Here is a 26,250-nt window from a genome sequence, read left to right as displayed (position 1 = left end):
ACAGTGTGGCTTTTTCTCTTTTTATTGCAACAGGTATTCATACAAGAACATGTTCAACGCCTCCTACAACTCTTTAAGTAGGAATGTGTAGCTAAATAGAAACACCGGTATATTGTTTCCTTGTAGATAGTAATGCTAGTCACCATTGCTAGCTGTCTGTAGTAAATGTGCCAACTCTTTGCACTGCTGGCTACGTGCAAGTAACTCGTGGTAAGCAGCACGAATTTCTCTGCTTCAAGAATCTGCACTTTTTGTTCCTTGAAAAGAGCAGGCTTTGTAGACTGCAAAACAAGCTCTTGCGTTCACAAATGCACCTCGACTGAACGTTCCTCCTTGATTTAGCTGTGCTGATGGCAGAGCTGCCAGTTAACTGAAGTGATCATCGCAGCTCTGCAATGCTCCTTGGCGATTTCCCGATGATCAATTGTTTCAGAAATGCTACTCTTCAGTATATTCGAGTAAATGCAAGAAGAACCTAATTATGAAGTAGCTTTAATATCGCCAAGGAATGTCAGAGGTGCACAGACTATACCAGTCAGTGAAACTGCTTTCGGAAAAGTCGAGGTGTGTTGTGGATATGGCCTACACTGGTAAAAAATGGCGCAGAATATTTGCAAATTATTTGGCGCCGCCTTGCTGTTTTTTTTACTCGACGATGCTGCAATGCTTGCCACACGAGTCGAAGTACCACACTTTTGTGCATATAACCTGCATAAAAAATTTTTAACAGTAAAGTGGGTAGTGAGAGTTGTACGTAAATTTTGACTTGATGTGTGGCTTCACGGCAATGCGCGCCGCGCTGCTGTGAAGCTACACTTCAAGGCAAGATTCACCATTCAACATTTCGTTATATTCTCCAGAACCCCACCCCTGCATGTTGAAGCTCCTCTTCTTCATGGTCGCCCATTCCTCTTGTCTTTACAGGTGACCATATTGCGTTTAAGTAGTTAGCGCATGCTGCACCGGCAAACTGGTGCGTCGCCTGCTCCCGCGACGCTCTCTCGATCTGCGCGGAATGCTTTGCGATACGGCGGTGAGCCAAATCACCGTTGGGATTTTTGGCTCGGTCGCGTGTGCTCTGCAGCCGTTATCCATGCGAGGGCTTTTCCGTGCGCGCAAGGGTAGCTGTGAAGTGATCAGATTCATGTCCTGTGACTGATTTGTCCGTGATAACGTCCCCCACGTTATCCAGCATTGTCAGCATGGCCGAAGAACGGGGGAGCTGAGCCACTGGCCCAAGATACAACGTGGACAAGTTGTGCATCTGCGAGTGGAGACTTCTTGCAAAGATTTGAGTGTTGTATGCAGTTGTTCCCGCGGATTGTACGCGCAGATATATATATATATATATATATATATATATATTTGTTCGTCTCTCCGGGCTGTTGTAATTGAGGGTGTGGGTTATATGCAGTGGTGGCAGGTTATATGCCCAAAAAGTACGGTACTACTATGACTAGCTGGTTGATCATCACTGATCACGTGAAAACTATAATTACAAACAGTACTGCATTGGAAAAAGTACTGCACTTTCATTCAATGTGGGACAGCTGCCAAAAGCTTCGGCTTCACATGCTTGCAATAAGCTTTCAGACTTAATGCCTTAGTAGTTTCAAAGGATACTGCATACGTAAGACGATTGCTTCAATCGCAGAGTATACCTATCAAGAGCATCATGTTCAAAAGGCAATGGTTACTTGCTTTGGGAGGATTACTGCACGCATATCGGTGCAACTGTCCACATAGCAAAATCTGAATGTGCCGTAGCTACAAAATAGTGTTACGTGCACACTCCACTTCAGAGCTTTGAATGCAGACGTCTTGCGGGAGGCACGTGCCATTGTTTATCTAAAAAGCAATCATAATGGACTAGCTTCTTAATTATAACGTTAGCTTTCCTGCAAGGTGATTAGCCTAACTAATGCCAGCATAAGCAGCTAACACCTCGTCTTCATTCGAACTATGACCAGTGCCGCCATTAGTTGACTGAACGTGCATTGCGATGAAGCGCACTTGAGAATAAGGAAAAGGGTCTATTGACGCACTCACAGGGTCACTTGCAGCAAATACTCATAAAGAATTGACTATCACAACAGCATGGGTGGCATGTCTTGTCACAACATTCCAATGATCCATTACAGTAATTTAAATCCATGAATGCAGACCTAAGCCTTAAGAGGACCGTTCCGTATGCTACACTAATACCGTTTACCCACACCGCCAATGTACGATGCATCAGCTCTCGAATCGGTATCGAGCGTAGGTCTCGTCAAACATTTTCTTGCAGTTGATGTTGGCGCGCAACTTGGCGCAGAGCAGGAATATCCCGGACATCTTTCGATGCAACGAGTATGTCTCTTCGGGTGGCGGTGTCAGCCGGTGCTGCAGCATCACGGGCACCAGGTTCTGTATCCGGCGTGTAGTGTTCTGTGTCCCGAAGTCAAAAGGGCCGTCCTTGGAGAAGGCTTCACCCAGGATCATGACCGCGTCGACGTGCGCCTTCTGCATCACCTGCATGTGTTGAACCATAAAAACTATCTTGACACAAGTGCTAATGCTCCTGTCTACATTACTGGCATTCCATTATTTCATACATAGCGATATGTTCAGACAAATAACACATTTGTAAACAAGATTATGCAGGCCCATGATGCAAGCAAAGGAAGGGCATATATGATACTACTTCGTTGTTTACTGCTCCAAATTATAACGGTTGCTGTACAACTTTTGGAAGCACTTTCTAAATCGTATCATCACTGAAGCTAGTGCTTCCATCTATATCTCTGGTATTCCATTATTTCGTATACAGCAATATGTACGTTTGTAAACAAAAAGGCGTATAAATGCATAATGCAGAAAAAAGCAGACGACACTTGTTAGCTACTTGCTGCTTTGAAGAATAATCTTTCCCATGTAGCTTCTGGAAACACTTCACTTGTAACAATTCTGAGAAAATGCATAGCCATAAAGTTTGCGAAAGCTTTCCTTTTTCCTGCACTGAATGTGACCGTAGCATGGCTGCGTCTTTTCAGTGTTGTGCTTTGTGACATTGAAGATGCACTTTTGTGTAGTTTGTCTATACACTAGGACAAAACTAATAGTACCAGCCACGCGGTGCTTTTACTGGCATTTCGGCAATCACAATAAACTTGGAGAGATAGCAATGTCACCAAAAAAACAAAAATAATTGGAATACTCGATATTTTGTGATTGTACACTCCCTGGCAGATTTGCTGCAAACGGGCACATGATAATCCCACTCTGAATGGTTTTGAATTGTTTCAAGTTCCAAAGGCTGCACTTTCACACGATTTAATTTAAAGATGCAGCAGCTACTACACAGGTAATTGCACTTAAAAGACTTGGAAACTGGCTCAAAACCCTGTGCGAGTTCAGTACAACTCGCATTGTATCACTGTCGCAACCTTTGTCTTAGCCAAGCCTCGAGGATAGCAAACTGCACACACTCGTTCTCAATTGGTTCCAAGTGGCAAGCATTTAAGTGCTGCCTTTTAATGCGATAAGCATTATTAGGATACTCCATCCACTTTCTGGGGACTGTCTGCCAGTTTATCGGTTTCCACTTTGATCACTGGGTACTGCATGGTCTAGTGGTTACAGCATTGCACTGCTGTAATGTGGAGACCGGGTTCGAAAACAATGATCGGGCTAGCTCGGGTCATTGCATGTGTGACACTTGTCACCTAACCCATTTCATGCCAAATTGTGTTGCTGTGTATGTGCTGCTCTTAAGTGAAATTCATTCATTCGTCCTTCATTCACGATCTTCATTCGTCCCAACCTGGATCACTGGGTATGTGAAGCTAGGTATGTGCCACAGTTCATTGAACCTCTTTGACGTCAATACGGGTGAGTGGGTGCGCGCCACTGAACTATGTGCCATTCCTCAATAAACTTGTTTCGTGCCAACTTAGCCCAATGGGTATGCCCCATTCATCAATGAACGCCTTTCACGCCGACTTGGGTCACTAGCTATGTGCCAGTGGTTATGTGGTGCTCTTCAATGACAAAAAAATTATTAAAATTTATCCGGTGGAGAGCGAAGTCCAACCCGTGCGGTAAATATTCTATGTCGTCTGAACACTACATAATCACACGTGCCACGCTGAGGCAGCACTAGATGGCCCAGCATGTCCCGAGGGAAGCGTGACGGAGCGTCGGGGCTGCATATGTACCTCGTGCATACGTAGAGTTTCAATACCGTGTGTCGACACTTCAATGCTAATCGCAGAAATGTTGAAATTGATTGTGAGATGGCTTCCACCAGATTTTTTTGTATGTTTGTTTTTATGTGCACTATAAGGGCTTACCTTGGCTTCGTAGCCGGTGAGAAAGCCGAGCTCTTTGGAATGTGCGAGCACCTTGGCTTCATCACAGTCGGCTGCTGCCTTGATCACCCGCATGTACTTGTCCACAAAGCTCTTATCAAATTCCCGGCACGCACCGAAGTCGAGGAGCATGAGCTGCACACAGAGTTTAAATGTTGGCACTTCTCTGCTGATCATCACAAATTCCTCACAAGAATTGCTAGACACAACTCTATGAGGTTGTCATTACTAGGCTTAGCGCAAGGACTGAACTTCTCTCAAGTTTATGACACTACTAAGAAAATAAAGTGTTACTCCCTCTGGCTTTAGGTGTTGTAACCATGCAATGGTATTCATGTGGAGCATGCCAATGCTAGCTAATTATACCTTTTTAGTCTAGCAACAACATCTGCATACACACGCTACACCACGTCCCCTAACAGAGATAGAATAGCATTCGCCAGAATAAAGAATCGCTCCTTCCTGCCCATAGTCTCTTCCCTCCACTTCATTGTGCATCGGTATGCTACGGATGCCTGGCCGGCCATGCGATGACACAGAACAAAGTAAAGTCCGTGTCTCCTTCCCACTGAATATTTGCCTTCTATATTACTAAGGTAGTGCTGGCTAAGTGTCAGAGCGGGGAATGAAGAATGGGTCATGTGAGAATTACAAAGGTTCATATTTTTCCTGTGCTCCTATGTATACCACAGAAACGAGGAGAGCAAACACCTTCTTTCTCTCTTCCCATGCTCAGAGCCATGCAGCTTCCCTGCCAGTGGTGCAACCCTCTTACAAACAGGTTGCAAACGTAGACCATCACATGGCCACAGAGCCTGCACCTGTTAGACAGCCAAGAACAAGGCAAGGGGCATCGAAATTGGCATGGCCGGAGAATGCCGGCAAACGTATCGGTCATACCTAGCCTGCTTCCAAGCAAATCCTCTGGCAGGAATAATTGTGGTTGTGTTTGTTATTCAACAGTGCATTGTGTCTCTGCTTGTCCTGGTACCGCTGAAGCCGGGTGGTACAAGGCGAGCAATATGGATTTACGCACAAAGGTGGCTTTTTAGCACCAACACAATATAATCAACATTCACTTTCACACTCATGTGAGGCACCGATACAATACCAGCACATCACTACAATACCAGTAATGGGAACTGCTTGCCTGGTCAGTGTCACTGTTGTAGAAGAAGTTTGACCAGTTGGGATCCGTCTGCATGAAGTTGAAGTCGTACAGCTCCAGCAGGCACAACTTCAGCAGGTTGTAACTGACCTGTGGACCGAAAGGACCCATCATGTCTCCCGATTTATACAAACCCATTCCTCTTATTTTGGAGTAGGGTGCAGATTTCATTTATCTCCTATTTGTTGACACACAGCATGCACATCCTCTCCAACCAAACACAGAAAGGGAGAGAGAGATACTTCAATGGAGCGAGTTGTATCGCCATATTTCTATTACATTACTCCAGACGATGAGGCTGCCTAGTGAAATAGAACACATACACTGAGCCAAAGCGTAAGTACATTGTGCAGCCCATGAACCAACCACGTGAGTTCAAAGTGGATTTGAGGGGAGTCCTGGAGGACACTAAGTTTATGTAAGCATACGTGACGCAGTTCAGGTCATACTGCAGTTCCAGCAAAGCAGCCACATCACCTTTGTCCATGTACTACAGTTGAACACCAATATAACGAGCAGGAATATAACGAACTATCGAATATAGATCTAAGATGTTTCTCACCAATTTCAGCATTTAAAGAATAATGTGTTATGCCGATAACGAATATTGGTATAACAAAGGTATTTTCTTGTCAAGTGTGGCTTTGTTATGACAAGGCTCGACTGTACTGTGACGCACGCAGACATGCCATTTCCATGTCTGCCATGGTCTGTATCACAATTTCTTGACAGTGTAGTCAAGGTTACGAGCCTCTGCTTGGCATTCAGGACTGTGCTACAAAGTGGTTCTGACTATAATCTCCAAGGTACTGTGCATTCTTCGTTCTACGGCTATTCATGCCACAGACAGTTTGGGCCCATAGAAATGCATAGGCGCCAGCCTATGCATTTCTATGTGTCCAAACTTTTGTCACTTCAATACTAAAGGTGGCCTTTGCCAGATAATTCGAACTTGACCAGTCGGCACGCATGCGCCTGGCCAATTTAACGGCCCCAATAGCAATCTATTCAGTGGCAGCCTCTGTCTCAGCAGAGCTTAGGGGACAGTGAACGCACCGAACACATGCCATCTTCTGTCGAAGATGCCAATTTTCGGCCTGCCTGAGGAAGATTTTCAAGCAATAACCATAGCTCGCAAGTTCGATTGCAGTATTTACCAGATCCTAACACATGTCCCCCCGCCCTTCTTTTTTCGTATCTTTTCACTTTCATTGAATTGGCCAAGGTGACGGGGCTAAGTTTGCCGTCGACAGGAAAGTTTCACGCCGCACTGTGCGCTTGCGAGGGCACATGATACTCCATGGCGAAGGGGCACAATGCATTCGCGTATTCACACTCCTTATTGGATGATGCCAGCTGTAGCTCCCACTTTGCTACCGACATATGTGAGACATTGTACAGAAATGCATGTGGCTAGCTATAATTGGAGCTATTTGAATGTGCCCTCAGGAAATATACAACAGGACTCGTCTCGCTGCGTTCACTAGCACAGAAAGGAGGCACAATCTCAAATGCTTCTTCATGGTTTGCCAACACACAAGAGAAAACGGGCAAGTGGATAACTTGCCTTGTTTCTCAGTTCCTGCGAAGCGTCGACGAGCTTGTCTACAGGGGTCCCCGTGATGAGCTCCATTGTGTACACCTGGGCTGCCGACAATTCGTCGATGACATCTGGGACATAGTATTCAGGATATGGCTCCACCAGTTTCCTGTGGACAAATCAGATTTGAAAAAGAGGCATGAGACAATCTACAATTTCCTTGTTCTTTCTCTCTCGCAAGAAAAAAAATCAAAACCTGGCAGAAAACAATAAATCGTAGGTACGAGTTGTGCACATACTTGAACTTCTTGGCACACTCGGCCTCCCGCACGTAGTCTACTTCCCAGGTGAGTTCCCGGCGGGCCACGGATACGATATTGTCAATGTACATGCCTGCAGTAATGCCAGAACACTCTCTAAGGAGCCATTTCCAAGCACTGATCTTAAGTCTACATAGGACTACAATGCTATGCTGTTAGGTTAACAACAGTGCGCCAATAGTACTACAGTCGACTCTCGTTACAATGAACCCTGATAATCCAGCAAAAAATGTCCGTTTTATGCGAAGTCCGCAATATCTGAGATGCCTCACTTCGAAACTTTCGTCGCGATGTCTAACAAATTTATTGCAAAGAGTGAGTGACGAACGTCCAAAGTAAAAAACGTACAAAAAAAGTGGCAGTTTCACCCGAAAGGCAAAGGATTGATTGTGATAGCAAATTAAGCAAGATAAGCACGGCAGCAGCAGCAAGCGACTTGACCTTCGTGCTGTCTCTCGCTTCAATGTGAACTAAACGTCGAAAGCACAGCACATTACATACGAAGCTACCTGCACTGGGCGCGCTTTGTCCACATCTCAGATCGCTCTCAAGATACAGCGCCCGCACCGGCGCGCACTTTGTTCACATCGCAGATTGTTTTCATGATACGGCGCCCGCGCAGGCGCGAATTTTTCCACATCATCAGCTGACTCATCCATCCTATGCCCACATATTTATTAATCTCACATCACAGCCTTTCATTTCTCTGTCATCCTCAACAGCACTTACTTTTCTTTGGTGCCGATTGTGTTATTCGAATGGAGCAACCAATTATGTGCTCTACGCATTGTACCACCTGTCCAACTGTATTTTTTTGAATCTCTAACATATAGGCTGCCACCAAGTACTCTGCGATTCATACCACTGTCTTCCTGTGCCTTAACTGATAGGCACCATGTTAATTAAGAGAGATAGGAAGATAGCACCGTGGGGTTAGAAAGCAAGTGGGTGCAGCTGGTATTCCAGTGGAGACTAATGGAAAAAAAAGAAGTACAGCTGAGCAGGTCATATAGTGTTTGGGAGATACGGGGTTCTCCTTCGTACTCTTGGGACAAAGGAACGACAACACAGTAGTGCAAACAGTCACAAGGGCATTTATTGCACCTTTCATAGATCAATGCCTGCTAGCCGAGTTGCTATCCCCAAAACATGCCGATGGGCGCGCGACAAATCTAGAAGTCCGACTTACCGCGACCGCATTGCGAGCGAATATGTTCGCCCCATGCTGGATCCCAACGCCTGGTCGTTCGCGTGTACGGTCACGCGAATGGTGTCCAAGGCGGCCACGCGAGACGGTCTCGCAGAAGCATGGGTCGGCGCGGCACGGCACGTACGTCCCACTTCCTTCCCAAACCCAAAGAGAGCAAGCGCCTTCCCTTTCGGCGCCCAAGTAACCCCGCAGCAGCGCGACACTCGCGCCATCTCCCGCACTGCGCTTCAACCACTCCGACCGCCGCGGGCGAAGCCGCCCTGCAGGAGACGAGCTATGCGGGAAAACTAGATCTCAGGGGAGGCGTGAGAGTCACGCATCCCCACAAGTGCATAGTACAAAGGAGATAGCCAGCGCTATGTTAGAGCAAGGCTACATTAAGACAATGTACGCAGTGTGCAGATATTTCGCAAGTGCAAACGCAAAGAACGCAACTACATTTGGTTCACGCTACAGTCACATGAAGTGTAATGAGTGCAACAGATGCGGGTGTACCTATTTGTTGAGAGGCCCACTACACACGTATGATCCAGATGTGACCATTACAATATGACCCAAATAGTGCCACGGTTTCGAGTTTCGTGTCACAGTTTCGATACTTCAGCCATCCCAGTTTACAGCAGCAGCTGGCCGCTAGAAAAGGCATAGGCTTATGAGAGCAGAGGCATTGCGTGCAGTGATGGTGCTACTGGGGGTGCTGTCTTTTACACAGTTTTTTGCCAGCGCTAATACAGTTAAACCTCGATATGACGAACTTAAATATAACAAATTCTCGATGTAATGAAATACATAACTTTTTTATAACTTCTTGTCCATAGAACAACAGGTACAGCGGAGCCTCATTGATACGATCCCCATTACGTACGCTTTTCCAGCGCCAACGTTCGCGATCGAGGGCACAAAAAATGACCCAATATACAGTTACGCTTATTTTTTACCAGTTCATATGTCCTTAGAAAACACAATCTTCCAGCATCAACGTTGATTAGATCGCCAAACTGTGATCGTATTATACACATTTTCTGTCCGCTAGATCCCATGTACATAAGAAAAGGCACAAGGCGCACGCAATCAACAGTAGCCGCCTGCTGCAGCAGCTTCACCGCAATACTAAATTCCCCGTCCCGTCTCACCCGAAAACGTTGGTGGGCACTAAGTTTGTTATTCTAGTACCAGAATATCTCCTCTCGGGTCGTTGCATGCCGCATTCACAGTTTTCGCCACCAACCTTATTGCGATAAGCATCTTCACTTGACTGTTTCACAGCGCATGGGCCATAGTGCCGTTGGAAGTGTAATGCACGCTTTTAATAGGCGACAACCAAAATGTGCTGCCATTCCCTGCTGCGGGAGGCACAAAGTGAGCATCGTGTATCGCTCTCACATTGTATTTCGGTGTCGTCTACCAGCTCGATTTCATTTGGTTTTCCCGTGGCAGCCTTAAGACACTACGCAATGAGAAAACGATAATGTGCGTCTCAGGTCGCTTGAGCCCTACCAGCTCGGCGCGCACGGCAAAAATTTGTGCTGAGTGGCCATGTCAAGACTTCCCGCCAAAATGCTCAGCTAGAAGCCGTAAGAACAACAATGTGCATCTCGGGTCACTTGAGCCCTACCAGCTCGACGCACGTCGGCGTCTTGTGCCGCAACGATTCACGTAATGCTTCATTTTACGTAGATGTCGACTACAGTTGAGACTGTCAATTTCGTTAGTGACTTCTGATCGTATGTTTTATCGATTTAAAAGTTATTCCTTGCCTTTTTAGATCTCTCAATATAATGTGTGCTTACACAAGATTTCAATATAATGAAATTTCACTGCCATTGCAAAGGAATACTGGGACAATAAAGGAAAACTTCCAGGGACACAGATGGTCAAACGGTCGAATTAGAAGTGGCCGCTTGCAAAAGGGGCTCTCAAATTGCGTGCAACTGCTGACCAAGAGCGACTGCTGTAGCGGAGCAGCGTAATATGTTCCGTACAAAGTCCAAGGGCGATGAGATCCTATATATTGCGGCCTACGCGCTGTGTGCTTTGGGTGCGAGTGAAAGCATGCGGCCGAGCCGAGAAGGATGGTGGCTCGACGAGCACCATCTTCCCACATGAGCAAGGGGAAAGTGGGGAAGGGGAGTGAGCTCCCGGTAACGCAATCAAGAGCGCAAGAGGGGAGGAATTGGGGGGGGGGCAAGCTGGAGCACGTCTCCCTTTATTGCGTGGCCGTGGCTGCGAATGGATGCACAGCGCACGCAGCCTGCACGCCCTGTTTTAGAGGTAACACTAGCCGCGTGTGCAAAGAGCGGGTGTGCTGAGAGGATATGGCATCACGTACGCCATCTTCCAGCACATTTAGTACAGGAGGTTGCGCAATCTCGAGTTTCAGAGACATGTGAAGCGAGATGCAGACGAAGCATTCGCTCCCCACTACTTTTGCTTTTCATGATACCCTCGTCCCACTGCGGGCGACAGCATCAGCTGCAGGGGCGGAGTGGATGTAAAAGCATGGATGGCTTCACTTCGTACCGCCGACGTAAAGGTATTGTCGACATGGCACAAAGCCGTGTCTTTTGTAGCCGACTCTCAAGTTCAACAAAATGAAAATTTTTTTCCCATTCAAATTTGCTTTTTCTGATTGCCCAATAATTCGGAAAAAATTGTGGCCCTTTCCAAGTACGAAAAATCCATTGGCAATTGTACTTACTTGCAAAAAGGTCGAATTTCAATATAACAAAATTACAATACAACGAAGAAAATTGCCAATTTTACCACCTTCGTAACGTCAAGGTTTACCTGTGAATTCGTTTGCTTTTGCGACCTCTCTGACCGTATGCACATCGATTGGTCACCTTGAATTTTGATTGGGCGTGCATAATAATATACGTAAGGCACACGATTGCGTATGTGAACGAACAGCAGTGGTTACTATTGTAGCGGTACTAACACCCAGTGTCATCAATACTACCAATATTCAGTTTGCAAGATTTACAACTGCAATCTGATATCATAACACAGTTGATGGCAAAAGAAGGGAGATGCAGGTCAAGATGGTGGATAGATTAGGTGGTGTGAAGAGGCTAGGAAATTTGGAGGAACAAGGTGTAGTCAGCTGACACAAGGCAGGAGTACTTAACGAGATTGGTGAGAGAGGCCTTACCCTACGGCCAATATAAATGAGGCTAATGATGATGATGAATATGCAACCTTAAAGAGGCCCCGAAAAACTTTTCTAACTAGTAGTTATAGAATGACATCACTATTAATTTACGTTGGCTCATGAATATTCTGCCGCAATAATTTTTCGAATCCTTCAAGCACAAGTGAAGTTAGACATCATGTTGTGCGTCCCTTCTTCGTTCGACGTCCTGTCCTTGTGCGTGCAAAAGTTTAATAAGAACCATGTACAACCAACTCGCCTAAAATGTAACACTTTAGAAATCGTAATTGGAACAATCAGTGGCTTTCTGTTTCATTACATGTCCACTAGCATGCTTGAAACTACACAACGGAGATGGCGAGGGGGCTCAAGGGAGCAACGCACCACTGGCCCCACCCAAAAGTTGAATGCGAGATGGCTTCTGGTGGCACCCCATGGTGGTCGTGGTATCTAAGCTACGCTTTTGATCTCTGAGGCCGCACGCAGCAGATGCAGCAATGTGCGACTGTCATGTTTAGACTGGCAGAGCAAAGATGAAGCGGTTTTCCTGTCTTTCTGAGATCGTAAACATATATATTTATTTAACTCAAATGAGCAATAATTGTATTACTGAGAATGTTTTCACGATCCCGAAATCAGGCAGTAGCTGATGTGGGTTCAGCTGCTTGCAATGACGTTGCACGACGGCATTGCAGAAGCGAGAGCAAGCGATATTACGCTGCTTTTGACACGAAGCTGTTAATTTCCTGCTGCATGCAGTGCAAGAATATTTGGCTCATTTATTCACAGATTGGCAACGTTTTCTTCTATGTTCAAAGGTGTTTCAGGGCCATTTTAACACTGCGATCACATCGTGAGGCAAATGTAGATAGTGCATTTCCTCACCTCTCGGGATTATGTCCCAGTACTTGAGTATGGCCATGAGGTTGTTGATATCGCTGTTGATTCCTTTGGCGACACCGGGATACTGCAAGCAAACAGCTCACCTTAGTTTGGGGGCATTCATTTCTCCTTTTGACGTTGAAACAGGGTGACAAATTTGTAAATTTGACCAAGAGACATGGCGACATTAAGTTGTCAATCACAGTTTCAGATCAAGAAAGGTAACCATTTCAACTAGCCACTCGCATAATCACCAAATTTTTCAAATGGCATTTAATTTGTAGGTGTGAGAAAACACTGCATAGAGATTGCACTGTTCATAATACAGTTATCTTGCAGTTATAAGACTGTTTATAATTAGAAATTATTCCATTGAAAAAGAAGAGCAGCTGTAAGCAAACCTCGCGTTTTGAGGTTGTGTTGGTCTCGTGGACTAACCAAGCTTAGGATGACGCTGAGCTTCATGCTCAGACAAGAACACACTCATTCATCAAGGGGGAGAGAGAGAGAGAGAGAGAGAGAGAGAGAGAGAGAGAGAGAGAGAGAGAGAGAGAGAGAGAGAAGGCACACCTGAATTTTTACTGCCACTGCTCTGCCATCATGCAGAGTGGCATGATGAACTTGGCCGATGGAGGCTGCCGCAAACGGCTTGCGTTCGAACGATGCCACCTTGGATTCCCAGTCGGGTCCGAATTCTTGCACCATCACCCTCTGAACAAGAGGGGGACGGGGGTCAAGAAGGCTTGTGCTGAACATCAGTTCAGCGAATATTTGCACAAATACGATTCTTTTCGTTTTCATTTTTCGCCGCGAGTCACAAGCCTGACAACAAAGTAAATTTGGTGTTGACTGAAATCAGAACCATGAGTCAATTATTTGTTTATTTATTTATTTACTTATTTATTTATTTCAAATACCTCAAGGACCCTGCAGAAAGTGTTTTATTGAGAAATGAGTGAGAACACAAATTAAGTACAATTAAGTTCCAAGATTTAAATTTCTCATAATTGGCTGTTACTTTCGAAGAGGAAAACGTGAGAAATCAGGCATTTTTGTTGTCCGGTAACCCGAAGTTTGGGATTTTCCTGGTAACTTTCACACATGATTAACATGGGCAGGGGTCTTCTTTTGAACATACTTGTTTTATTTAAACAAGAGAAATCACTCACAGGAGCGTTTAGTGACAAGGGGAGCTGCTCACAAGTGATGTGACAAACAGTATGCAAATCTTTGTTGGCAGGCACTTTTAGCACTGTTTAAACAAGCCACACAAACAAGAACAAATAAAGGTGTGCTTGGCAATTTCCCACTTAGTTCGTTCTCCACGCACTTGTTTTACCAAACAGAAGAAAAGCATGATCAATGGCGCACACGAATATGCTTCGCAAGAGGTGTGATGCTCGTAATTACAAACCCTTGATGACGTACATTATTCTTTGCATTTTTATCAGTTCTGTGTCCTCTGCAGACCTGTCAGACAGAGCTTGGAATGTACCTGGTTCCCGAAATTGGCCTCTCAACATAACAACTAGGTATTGTTCGCAATGCAGAGCAACGTCGCTGCTGCGATGGCTAGAATGAAGTAGCGGGCGGTGTCGTCCTGCCAGCGGACCAGTACATGAGTGCTTCTCACGGAGCTTCGTTCCGGAAGATACTCATTAAACTTCAGAGAATTCACTTTGGGATGAAGTTCGGAGTGAAATTGAATTTAACCCAATTTTCATAAAGCTTGATCGGGGTGCAAAAAACCAGGAATTGTCGGATTTTGCTTGAAAATGAAGGACACTAAAGAAAAAAAAAATCATGAGCCATTCCAATCTGTGAAGGTGGTTGACCAACGAAGCTGTTAAGCATACGACATGGAGGTGACACATAATTTTGAACAAAGGTATGAACTCATTTATTGTCTTGATGGGCGGTCATCGTGACAGAAGGTACGCACACTCATTTATTGCCTTGATCGGTGATCATTATTTCACTTGCAACTGCAATCACATTCTTTGATAATGTCAAATCGATGCACGTACGCCACTGTGTGCTCGGTTGGGCCGGATTGGTGCGGAATCGCAAGGGGTGTGTCTGCAACACTGAATGCATAAACCGCTCCTTTTTTGGCACCGACACACCCACATTAATATCACCGACAACGACAACAGGGGTAGTGTCATCGCAGCTAATCCACGCAAAGTGAGTAGCTGTGAACTTTACGGGACTATGAGTCATTGCATTTTTCGCTTGCTTACAGGGTATGAGTCATTCCTTATGTGGGGGGTGAGCCATTGATGAGGACAGTTTTTGCATGCTGTTCTGTATGTTGTGTACATGATTAGAAAGAATTTAAGCACTGTTTGCTTCACTTTGCTGAGTGCTTCTAGCCTCTGCCTTACGAGACTTTGAGCCATTGCATTTTTTGCTTGCTTAGGGGGGTACGAATGCTTACAGGGGTATGAGCCATCGATAATGACAGTTTTTGTTCACGGAGAACAAAAATGCATGGCACCCTAGCTATATACAGCTTTGCTGTGAGATGACTTAACAGCAACTCGAAGCGAGCAGGGTTGACATGAAGGATAGCACTTGTAAACAGATTATTCCACTTGACGTTTGTTTTGATGGAGAACGACTGAAGGTTTGTTGCGGTGCAAGCACGGGGGCAAAGAATGTTGGCACCCAAATCTAACTTGAGGGCTAAAATTTAGGAGAAAAAAGGAGTTGGGGGATCAAGTTGATGCTTCTAAAGTATATTCAATAATTTCTGTGAGGGAAGCTTTACCTTTCTTTTGCAGAAAATTTTTATTCGAGGGGTACTACGTTTCCTGACAAATCCTTGCATCGAGGATCACAATGAAGCCTAGTTTATAAAGGTAGTTAGTTGTATATCCAAATGCTTACATCTATGCAGACAACATGGGAACAAATTTTTGACTGCCTGTTTTGGAAGGGAGTGCCAAAAGAAAGAAAGCCCTTATGAGCAGTTGCATCAGAAATTTGCAGTCAATTACAACATAGCCGAAGCAATGCGTGACGTGGCGATCCCATGATTGTTGGTTGTTGGCCTCACCTCCATTTGCCACTCAGGCATGAAGTCTGCAGAGTGCCTGACACGCTCAAATATTGCCTGGATTTGGGGACTGATGAGTGTATTATCTGAAAAAGAGGAAAAGAATGTAGCAGAAGCAACTTGCACAAATATAGAAATCTCAACAGTACAGTGTAACAGAATATATACTATGGCACACCGTTAAAGGAAATACACAGTGCTCTGCCATTGATTATCACTGAGGCCTGGCATAAAGAATCACATACTAATTATTTATGTATGTAATTGCATGTCTAATTGATTACATCAGACACTCAGCTTTTTTATAAAAACAAGAAATGTTCCCGTTGTATTAGCTTTATTACTACTGTGGTGTTCCCTACAACTGTGTATTGAACTGTATGTGCGACATGCAGGCTCTGATGGTTCATTCACTCTGGGACATTCGACATCTGGAGTGGCACCGAATCTCCTGCCACTGAAATGCTGTGTCATTCGCATTGCTTGCCTTTTGCACTGCTGGAGCTGCTGCTATGGCTCTTGAAATTCTGTGGAAACAGGAAGAGAGTGTGCAGTATTCGACTGCAAGCACAATCTGCCCAGCCGAGCATGCATAAACTTGCATGTTAGCACCGAATTTTTTTGTCATGAGTCATTTTGCCTTGCTGGTTCATGAAAGCTTTGCTTCTCAGTTCCAAGAATGTGTGGGATCTGAATAACCTCTTTTTTTCCCCAGTTTTCTCACATCGTGTGGAGATGCCATTTGCAGAGTGCCATGGCAGAAGTGGTGGCAGAAATCAGTGTGGAAGCAACTGGTATGGAGAGGGCCTTCTCAGTGGAAGTTTTCAAAACCGAATTGGATTCCACACTGCTCTAGGCACCAAATGTCTTAGTGTGGAAGTGCCATGAGAACAGTGGCATGTGTGCATTTATTTCAGAGGCCACCGCAGGCAATAAATGAAGATGATATTGCATGCATTACAATGCAGAAGCTGTTCTTGAGAATATTCTGGTGCCTTTGGCCGTCAGTGCCTGCTGCATTCTAAGTAAATAATTTTGGAGCTGGGGGAATCACTGAAGTCTGCTGATTTTGTGTTCACTATTACTTGGGGGGCAGAGAAATCACGGTTTCCTGGCCATTTCTGAGAGTTTTCTTTTTGACTGCGCAGTTTGCCATACAGCATACTATAGTTAAATGAATGCGTACAATCCTTCTTTGTGAAGATGCCGCATAGTGGCTCGTGAGACTTATTGTCCGTACTTAACTGTTTGTAGTTGTGCAACTGTTTGTAGTTTGTGGAGATCTTCAGGACAGGAATGCTACGCATGGACACTGTCAAATTCCGCCATATTATCAGCTGTTTGGCTGATAGGGTGACTGCGCCTTTTCCGAATGGCTCACAAAATGCCGACACTGTAGAATTCAAAAATGCTGCGGTGAAATTGAACAATGTCAAATTAGCAGTTGGGAAGTGCGAAAGTGAAGCACCCACCCTGAATGCTGAGGATCTGTCCAATCTTTAGCGCAGCTCCGCGGACCTTGCAGAGTGTGTCCACGATGCGGCTGATGTTTGCCTGGGTCAGGAACGGGTTGTCAGCATTCAACACAGCTGAGCCGATGTCCGTCTTTGAGTCCGTCATGCCCAGGGTCCGTCGGGTCATTTCCGCAAGCGCCCCTAGGCCCAGTCCAGCAGCAAGACCTGGTTGCATGGACGACGGGCAGATGACAAGCGAATACGTCGATAGATTTTTCGGACATGCTCGATAATTCGGACACCGATAATTCGGGCTTTCGTAGCACCATATCCTACAGAGCCAAATTATAAGGACGTCTGAAATTTCGTATGCTGAAGCCCTTTGCCACCCAATTTTCCGGGCTTTTTGCTGTGACCGCAGGTCTGAAACAGCATTACGCAAAGCCACCAACACCACCATTTGTATTATCTCACAGTGTCTAACCACGCCGATCCACTGGCAGCCGTAGGCACCGCGGCAACACTAGGCCTAGCTACTTCGACATTCAATACCAAGCTTCCTGCAGTTCAGTGCCGTGTTTTTAACTGAAAGAATTCGCCGCTGTGAGCAATGGCGCCGATTTTGCCTTCGTCATCCTCGCGGACAGCTTCGATGCGTGGAAAGTACGGCAAGGGTCAAGTGTTGCAAAATGCAGGTTTTCAAAGATCAGCTTCATTGCAATACGGCAGTGTTAGGCGGTTAAGCATATTCAATGTATTGCGGCCGCGGCACGTACCAAGACTGGAACAGGGCCACTGTCATGGGACACAGTATTTCTTTAATTATACATGCGTGCACCCGCCGTCTCCTGTCGTAGTATGAGCACCGATACACCTAATAAGTGTGCTGGAGACCCTCAGAGCTACTTCGGGTGTGCCTGTGGCGATTTCAGCCCTTGGGAGCCGTAAAAAGCGTGCATTCATTCTTTGAACTATTCGATTTTTCGGCCGTTTTCGCGCCACCCAAGGAGTCCGAAAAATCGGACGTTGACTGTAAAACAACTTTTCTGCAAAGGCAGCAAAAAGCAATATATAAGATGATCCTCAAAAATGGTGCTTGCAGACTGGCTATATTTTGACATTTTGGGACAATTACGCAATCGATGCTTTGTTGCAACACAACTGTAGCAGAATTTCAGATATTCTCTTGGTCAAGATAAGCAAAGGAAACGAAATGTGGCGAAAGAGTTCGTAGTGAGCACTTTATTTATTAATTATAGGGAGATAGAGCATTTCTAAAGAAATTTTGGTCCGAGTCTTGTGCTGTTGGAGTTCATTCCAGACCCTTGGAGTGTTTTATGCACAGACTGGCTACAACCCATGTAGATATTAATTCTCTTGGTCAAGATAAGCAAAGGAAACAAAATGTGGCGAAAGAGTTTGTAGTGAGCACTTTATTTAATAATTATAGAGAGATAGAGCATTTCTAAAGAAATTTTGGTCCGAGTCTTGTGCTGTTGGAGTTCATTCCAGACCCTTGGAGTGTTCTATGTGTCCCACCAATGGTGGCCATGATGTAAGGCATAGCTATTTTATTTTATTATTTGTTTATTTAGGAATACTGCAGGGCTCAGAAGGCCCAGGCAGGAGGGGAAGGTACATACAAAAAAGAAAATACAATAGAGTGACGAAGGTGTAGGAAAAGCTCCGGAAAAATGTAATGGAAAGTAGGAATGCATGATGAGTAAAGCACCTAAATAATGCATACAGAGTGGAAAATACAAATTGAAACATTGTTTCATAAACACAATTTTCAAACACTGGAAATGTAATAGAGAAAAAGAGGAATGTATAATTCAAAATTATTACAACGTGGAAATCAATAAATACTGCATAACGATACAAATTGAAAAAAATATTTCGTAACAACAAGCACTAACAAGCAGCAAAGCAATCCAGCTCTCCGAGGTGTAGCAAAAGGAGGGTGTGGCATAATGCTTGGGCAAGTCAAAATGCGTGGAGAAGACAGTGCTCTGGGGCATTCCTATTAAGTATGAAATGCGTCAGGGCATTTGCCCCATAGCACTTGACACTTCGCTTTGCTTGGTCAGCTTTTAATTTGGCAGTGGACAGGATCACTGAGTAGCGTGAGGCCCGATACACACAGCCGTCATCCGTTCTGTCCCATCACTGTCATGGCATTGGTGCTTGTCAGGATAGAGACTTTCCTCACTGGTTTCTTCTAAACAACTGGACGTGAACAAAGTCAGGAACATCAGCCAGCTTCGATAGCGTTCCGTATTTGAGAAGAAACTGGCAAGGAAACGCTCTCTCCTGATGGACGCCGGTGCAATGATGGCGACGATGTGGATGACAGCTGTGTGAATCAGGCCCAAGACTCTGAGGCTGACAAATTATTGCTGTGCCCTCTCTAGTGTATGTGTGCATTTGTGAGTGATGAGGACGGTAAAAAGAGTCTGCTGTTATCGGATTTCTTGAGCCAATTGAGCCATGTATACCTGCTCCTGGCTAAACTACTGGCCTCTTCGTGCTCAAATTATGTGGAGGAAGTGGCATTTCACAGTGCGCTACTTGCCTATTTCATCCTGAATAAATCAGAAGTACAGATTGTTTACTGCCATGCGAGACCAAAAAGCACAGATGTCACAGCAACAAGACAACTTGGCGTGCACTACATTTCACCCTAACAATGACAGATGGAGTCACCATACCATTCCTGAAAAAGTTATCTTCTATCTATAAAACTTCTTGTCCTAGCATCACTGCAGAAAAGAGATGCTTCTGATCTGTCCAGGATGAAGTGCGCAGGTAACATATGCAAATTATGTGCCTCCTGTACGTGTGGAGTTTAAGAAGGAAATGAGCAACCATCACACAATGATATAATGAGCATGAATATAATGAACTATATCAAAGATTATGAAGTAAATCTGCAATCTTGTTAGCCATGCTTTATTTCAATGAGTATTCTATATATGTAATGGAACCAAAATGCAAGATCCTACCAAACGATACCGGTTACAGCAAAAGTAACATTACGTCACTTGGCAACTCAGAATATCTATTCTGGCAGCAAATTTGTCAAATGCTCAGAAAGAGCAAATTGAAGTGGCATATTCTTGACCCGCATTAATGTCTTGCTTGTGCAGATCCCATCTGACTGAATGGTTGTAGTCTAGCATTGTTCATGTGCTATGTAATAGCACAGCCAACCACAAATGGTCATCAACATCGATAAGTAGCTATACTTACTGTAAGATGCTTTGATCATGCTGACTAGCGTAACTATGGTGTTTAGGTTTTGTATCAAACAGCCTATACTTGTCATTAACTACTCTCGCTTATTTCAATACTCAATGTGACGTACGCTAACCCCTGTTCCATAGCTAAACAAGAAATGCAGGTGTACGTATATGTGTGTTTTTTCCCAGGGGGCGGGTGAGCTAGTCAAGCCATTTCAAGGTTTTGTCTCTCTCTCTCCCTCATCACTGTCTGCATGGAAATAAAGTTAACTATATATTATTATTATGATTATGTTAAGAGACCCCTTTCTAGCCTGTAGGAGGCATCACACTTGCGTATATTTTGCATAGACCGGACTGAGACATATTTTTTTTGCAATACAAGCGTGCACACTTATAACAAGTGTAGGATATACCAGTGGTATTTTTGTGCCAGAACCATGTCATAACAAAGTCATTTCTGTCCCAGATGCACAAAAATGACTTTGTCATGACACGATTCAATTTTAGCGGTTTAATCAGAAGAGCCATGCAACTTGGCTGTGTTCAAACTTATGGAACATTCAGTGTGCCAGGAAACTATATATACAAGTTGTTACCTCCGTATGAAATGAGCCTTCCGACTCTTGAAGCAGGCACTTTTGAGGCCTTGGAGAGCTCAGTCAGCTGCAAGAGAAATCGTCAGTCCTGATAAAGTGACAAAGCAAAAGGACAATATGCAAATTAGCACTCTTACAGGGCACGCCTTGCAAAGTTGTAACATTAGCAACAGATCACCACGGCTTCAAGATTAATCCAATCGGCTGTAGCAGAGGCGCACTGCGTTTGATGCAGTGATGCTGTTTTGCCATCACAGAGGAACTCCCCATTGTAAGTGGCAATTCAGACTAGCTCAAGCCCAAGAATTTGCCGATGCATGCTACAGGAAATGCACTACTGATGGTCAACTTCCTTGCACAAAACACGGCCACAAAGAACCACAATCGTCATCTCGACTCATTACAAGTGGCACATGGCCTCTTAATTTATTTTAAAGCAATATTTTCTTTGTGGTGTTGGGCAGCTTTTGATGCTGTAGTTAGCGTTTGGATTGGGTTGCTGTGGGGCTTGCTTTTAAAGAGAAGCTTTCTTTCCCGAATAATAAACTTGGCATTTTCCTGACTGTAGCATCCAATGGTAGCATGAAGCTACAAAGGAAGCTTTATTCTACAGTTGCATGCTACAGTTGGGTGGATGGCAATTTTCTCTTTTATGAACCTTCCTCCACCTTGTGGGCTTTCACATAACTTATCTGCCAGAAGCCTTCCTTGTGGCTTCCAGCAGGTTTTGGTACGGTGACTGGTGGTGGTCGCTAGACCGTGGAGAGGAGGGTGTGAGCAGTGAGAAGGGGATGGCGGCGAGAGGAGGAAAGCAAGAGGAGAGCTATCAACACGTGCTGATTGGTTGGCGCAAGTGATGATGTCACTGGGTCGCATCTGCAGAGTGAACATAAGAGCTTCGCTTAAACTGATTCCCACAATGCATGGGATCTGCAGGATTCTTGATTCAAATCCTTCTTGAGAGCAGCATACTCTTTTATATTTAATACATAGACTCACCATTGGTTTATGGCTTGCGGTCACAAAACGTGGTTTCACCGGTGCGCTTCCAGAAGAGACGGGTCGCTGCTGTATAAACTGGGCATCAGGCTTTTGTTCCGTTGTTACACTTGGCTCTACTGGCAAAACGGGTCTGTCCAGTGTTGACGAAGCAACGCCTCTCGTGGTTGGACTGGGCATTGTATCGGTGCTGCCGACATGCTGGCTGTACACCGTGGGGGTTTCTAGCACAGTGCCAGCTGCCACATTGACGTTCCTGCCATGCTTGGTGTAGGCTGCAGACACCTCTGGAATGGTGCTAGACGTGTAGCCAAGATGGGTTTCGTCTTGTAAGCCATCCCACGATGGCTTCTTAGATGCATCCGCTGCGTGAGTGTCTTGATGCCGTGCATGCTGGATCGCGTGCACCGTAAACTGCTTGATGCCCTCGGGTACCATGGACAACCTCTGCACGGTCTCGGAGACAGCTTTTGTAGCTTCTAACTGTAAGAAGAGACAGGTATGTGTGAGCCCCAACAGGCAGTGCTTAGGTACTTTAAGGCAATATGTTTCATAAGCAGCACTGACTTAAACTCCAAATGTTAATGTGAGCTGTCAGCCCCTTTGTACTTATATAACCACGGAATGAAACGCAACGGAGAAGCTTTAAAGCAAAACACCCAATAAGTGCACTTACTCGAGAGTGACGTCAGGTCGTAATGCGTCTGGTCACTGAAGGTGCCAGGAGCTTAGACCTAAGCATAAGGGCCAAAACTAAGCCAATGTAACGTGAACTGAAGACGCCGGAAACGAAAGCACATTACATATTTGTTAGGCTTCAACTGACGTGTTTCATTTCGTGAGAATAGTACATAACGCATTTCTTCCTGTTCTCATCGTCGCCTATCAAACTAACCTCCCACCAAATTGTCATCCGTCACCCTTTTCCAAGCACATAGTAGCTGGCTAGAGGAATCCCTCTCAAGCCAATCTCTCCATCCTTACTTAGACATAAATTATCTCTCACTACGAAGGCAACATGGGCTGTGCCTTCCTCCTTCTCCCATACGAATGAATTGTTTGTACTAGCTTCTTTTTTTTCTCTCTCTTGCCCATATATGTGCGTAAGGAAACCAACTAGTCACAAACCAGGTTAACTTCCTCACTTTTTTTACTCTGTCATATGCCTGCGCAAGGACTCTAGCAGTGAGGAGAGGATGTAAGTACTGTCAACCATATCAGAAGTATTGAGCTCTTGGCAGTTATAGGCAATTTCAGGTGACAATAGTAACGACACTACATGACGTTCACAATGCAAGTGCTCATAAAGGCACGCACTCACTGCGTGAATAATCATGCTGACACAATGGACACTCAGTAGACCTCAATGGACCTGGACCAAGCTAATCACAGTAAACGACAACTGTTCTGAAACAAACTTGTACACGTCACAGAAAAAAGGTAACTGATTACAATTATTTGTTCAAAAATGTAATTGGTTATGATTACTAATTACTGTCCCATAAAAGTAATTGAGCAGTTACTAAATGTAAATGATTATTTCAACATTACTTTCCCCCTACTTTGATTAACATTGCACATATACAGCAAATAAAACGAGCTGGTCTGGTTATTTCAATACATCCTTTGCAGCCCTTCACGCGTTGTTTTCTTCACCAAGTATTCCTTTTCAAAATTTTATTCGGTAATCTTCCCTCTTTTTCTTGTGGACACATCTTCAACAACAATGAAAACTTGCTCAGCGTGTGCTGGAGAGAAGGGCTGTGTAGTAATATCTGGACACTTCTCCCAAACGATTGTGATTACTCAATACCGAGATGCTCGGATCTGGGTTCTCTATGAAGCACAATGCTTCATTGTTGCTGGAGCTAGGGGAAAGTGTTCGCCACAGGACCAGTGAAAAACAGAGAAATCGTATTAGGTGCTTACTTGGCAACAATGTCTCAAGTGGCCATAGATATTGAGCCATTTCAATATGGTGGACAATATCTCGTAGACCTTCTCTAGGCGCCCGTCACTCATTAGCCATTTAGACTTAAATAACTTATTGTAAAGGACGTCAGCAAATCTTCATGTTCCTTGAAAAGGTCTCCAGATCTTAATATAAATGAATGTAACGCTGCCCTAGAAATACTGCGTGAGTGTGTCACAATTACAAAAATAGGTGTATATGAAACACGTAATATAAAAAAAGATCTGCCTCCATTCCACCCTGTGAAAGTGGATGTAGAGCAAAGCTGTTGCTGACGTTAGACAAGGTTAGACAAGCACCACCACCACCACAAGCGACATACGTCACGCATGCAAGCATGTGTGAGGAAGTGCAGCATACGTGCACGTTCCTCTAGGCCCTCCACAAAGTACAAGTGCCTTACTGAACTAATTAAATTTCTCAAAGCAAATTGTGTATGAGAAATAGTAAGGTACGACCTAGACACAAGCTGCAGACATGATAGCTTCGGATTGTAATTTGAATATACAAGGATAACGACACTGTCATGTTACGATATCGCCAGATGACGTAATCTGATGACTTATCACGTCAAACGTCACATCAAGCGATGACTGCACAGCATACTGTGTGCTTCTCCAAGAAGCGCTTCCCACTTCTTTGCACTGCCTATGGGATTGGCCCACATATTTGTGTGAGCACTGTGCAAGCTTACACGAAAAATTTCGACCGACTAGAGGTTAAAGCTTTGCTGTGACAGATAGAAACCTGAGTTGCCTGCCAAAAACTTCTGTTTATATCAGAGAAGTCACAGACTGCACTAAGCGAAGAATTCAGCAGCAGCTCTTCTATCACCTATGATGGCCACCTATAATTGCGTCTAGGGGAAAGGGAGAGATATTTATGATGTGAGAAAAGCTCGGAGCTCAGATCTTTAGGACGTGCACAAATCTGCAAGCCTGCCATGTTCAGGTGATTGCACAGCTGCAGGAGCCTAAATGTGGGAAGGAGGTAATCCATATACATGCTTTCATCTCTTTGGACGCTGTAGTTCCCATCAAGCTGCGTCACCTGTCAGAGCTTTTCTCGTGAAAAATGTAACTGGTTACATGTAATCGGTTACCGAAAAAAGTAATGGAATTAAAGGGAGTGTTATCATGTAAACAATAGTAATTGTTAAACTACAGAACTACCAATAAACGCTATTGGTTAAAAGTAATTACATGGAGTTCGTTACGTACAAGTCTGTTTTGAATAGCAGGTTAACATGCAAAATTGTGCAGCCTGCTGCATGAACAACTGTGCACTGGCAATATTTCATTGGGACGCATCCAGAAGTATGCACGGTAAGTTTATTCCTCAGAATCCTAAACCAAAATCCTAGCGAGGTTTAAAATGTGTTGCTCATGTCTTGGGTCACTTTTTGGCAAGACCTGTTCTGCAAAGAGTTAATGTGGGCGTTTCTCATTTACTGTTTTTGCCAGTATGTCTTATGTAAGGTAAATTTCTGAAGTCACTGGGCATGCATGTTTCAGGTGCCGCATATGTGAAACAATCAGTTTTATTCACGGTTTTCCGGGTTCAGCTGGTTTCTATAAGCATGCACTGGATGCATGCATTCTATATAGTAATGGTTGAAGTGCTGGAACTTTCTTCCAGCTCTTCTGATATTATGCACTGCATGCGTTTCTCTAACACCTGTGGACATAGGAACGTTTCTACAACGATGGTTCGTTATCGATCACGAAAACACGCTCACCCCAGCTTTCTGAGGATTCGCCACGGCGCTGCTGACCACATCTTCGACGTCCATGGTCACCTTTTTCGCCACCGTCCGGACGCTCGAATTGTGCCACGACTGTCGAAGCTCGGAGGCGCCGTGCTCGCACAGGGCTTTCGCCACTTGTTCGGCGCCCTTCAGGACAAGCTTGAGATCGGGGAGGAAGTGGTTCGCCATTGCGCCGAAGTATGCAGTTTCGCAAAGGAAAGATTGAATGTTACACGATTTAGACAGTCCGGAGATACGACGCCACGGGAATCGACACACAGAAGCAAGCCGTCAGTCTGTGCGCGTCTCCGCGGCTAGCAGAGGGAAGAACGGGAATTTTGAGAACGCCGGAACGGCGATCAAGCCCAGCGAACGAGTAAAACCACTGTCGCCTCAGGCAATACTCCTAAGCCGCGTAGTAGCGGCAGCAATTTTAAGATGCGCATAAGGGGCACAAATTTTTTCAACGCATTAATTTTCACGTTTTCCCGAGGATCGCAGTTACGCGGCCGATACGGCTAGCTCATGGGCTAGCCCAAACTTGCCCACCCGTGAC

The 26,250-nt window shown here is 44.8% G+C and overlaps 1 protein-coding gene across 1 annotated transcript; it reads right to left on the bottom strand.

Moving 5' to 3' along the window:
* Positions 1 to 4: 4 nt before the first annotated feature.
* Coq8 (ubiquinone biosynthesis protein COQ8, mitochondrial) lies at positions 5 to 26,250 on the bottom strand. The gene is made up of 12 exons (XM_050181518.2): positions 25,686 to 26,250; positions 21,976 to 22,458; positions 20,977 to 21,043; positions 17,154 to 17,360; positions 15,682 to 15,767; positions 13,191 to 13,331; positions 12,624 to 12,705; positions 7,357 to 7,450; positions 7,085 to 7,226; positions 5,500 to 5,607; positions 4,332 to 4,484; positions 5 to 2,511 (listed from the first exon to the last, which is right to left on the bottom strand). The coding sequence occupies exons 1-12, from the start codon at positions 25,881 to 25,883 to the stop codon at positions 2,236 to 2,238; spliced, it is 2,037 nt and encodes a 678-aa protein (XP_050037475.1). The 5' UTR covers positions 25,884 to 26,250; the 3' UTR covers positions 5 to 2,235.

Source organism: Dermacentor andersoni, chromosome 7 (assembly GCF_023375885.2).
Source record: "Dermacentor andersoni chromosome 7, qqDerAnde1_hic_scaffold, whole genome shotgun sequence".
Taxonomy (NCBI): domain Eukaryota; kingdom Metazoa; phylum Arthropoda; class Arachnida; order Ixodida; family Ixodidae; genus Dermacentor; species Dermacentor andersoni.
The sequence above is the reverse complement of the archived record's forward strand: the minus strand, read 5'-3'. Positions and strand labels throughout refer to the sequence as shown.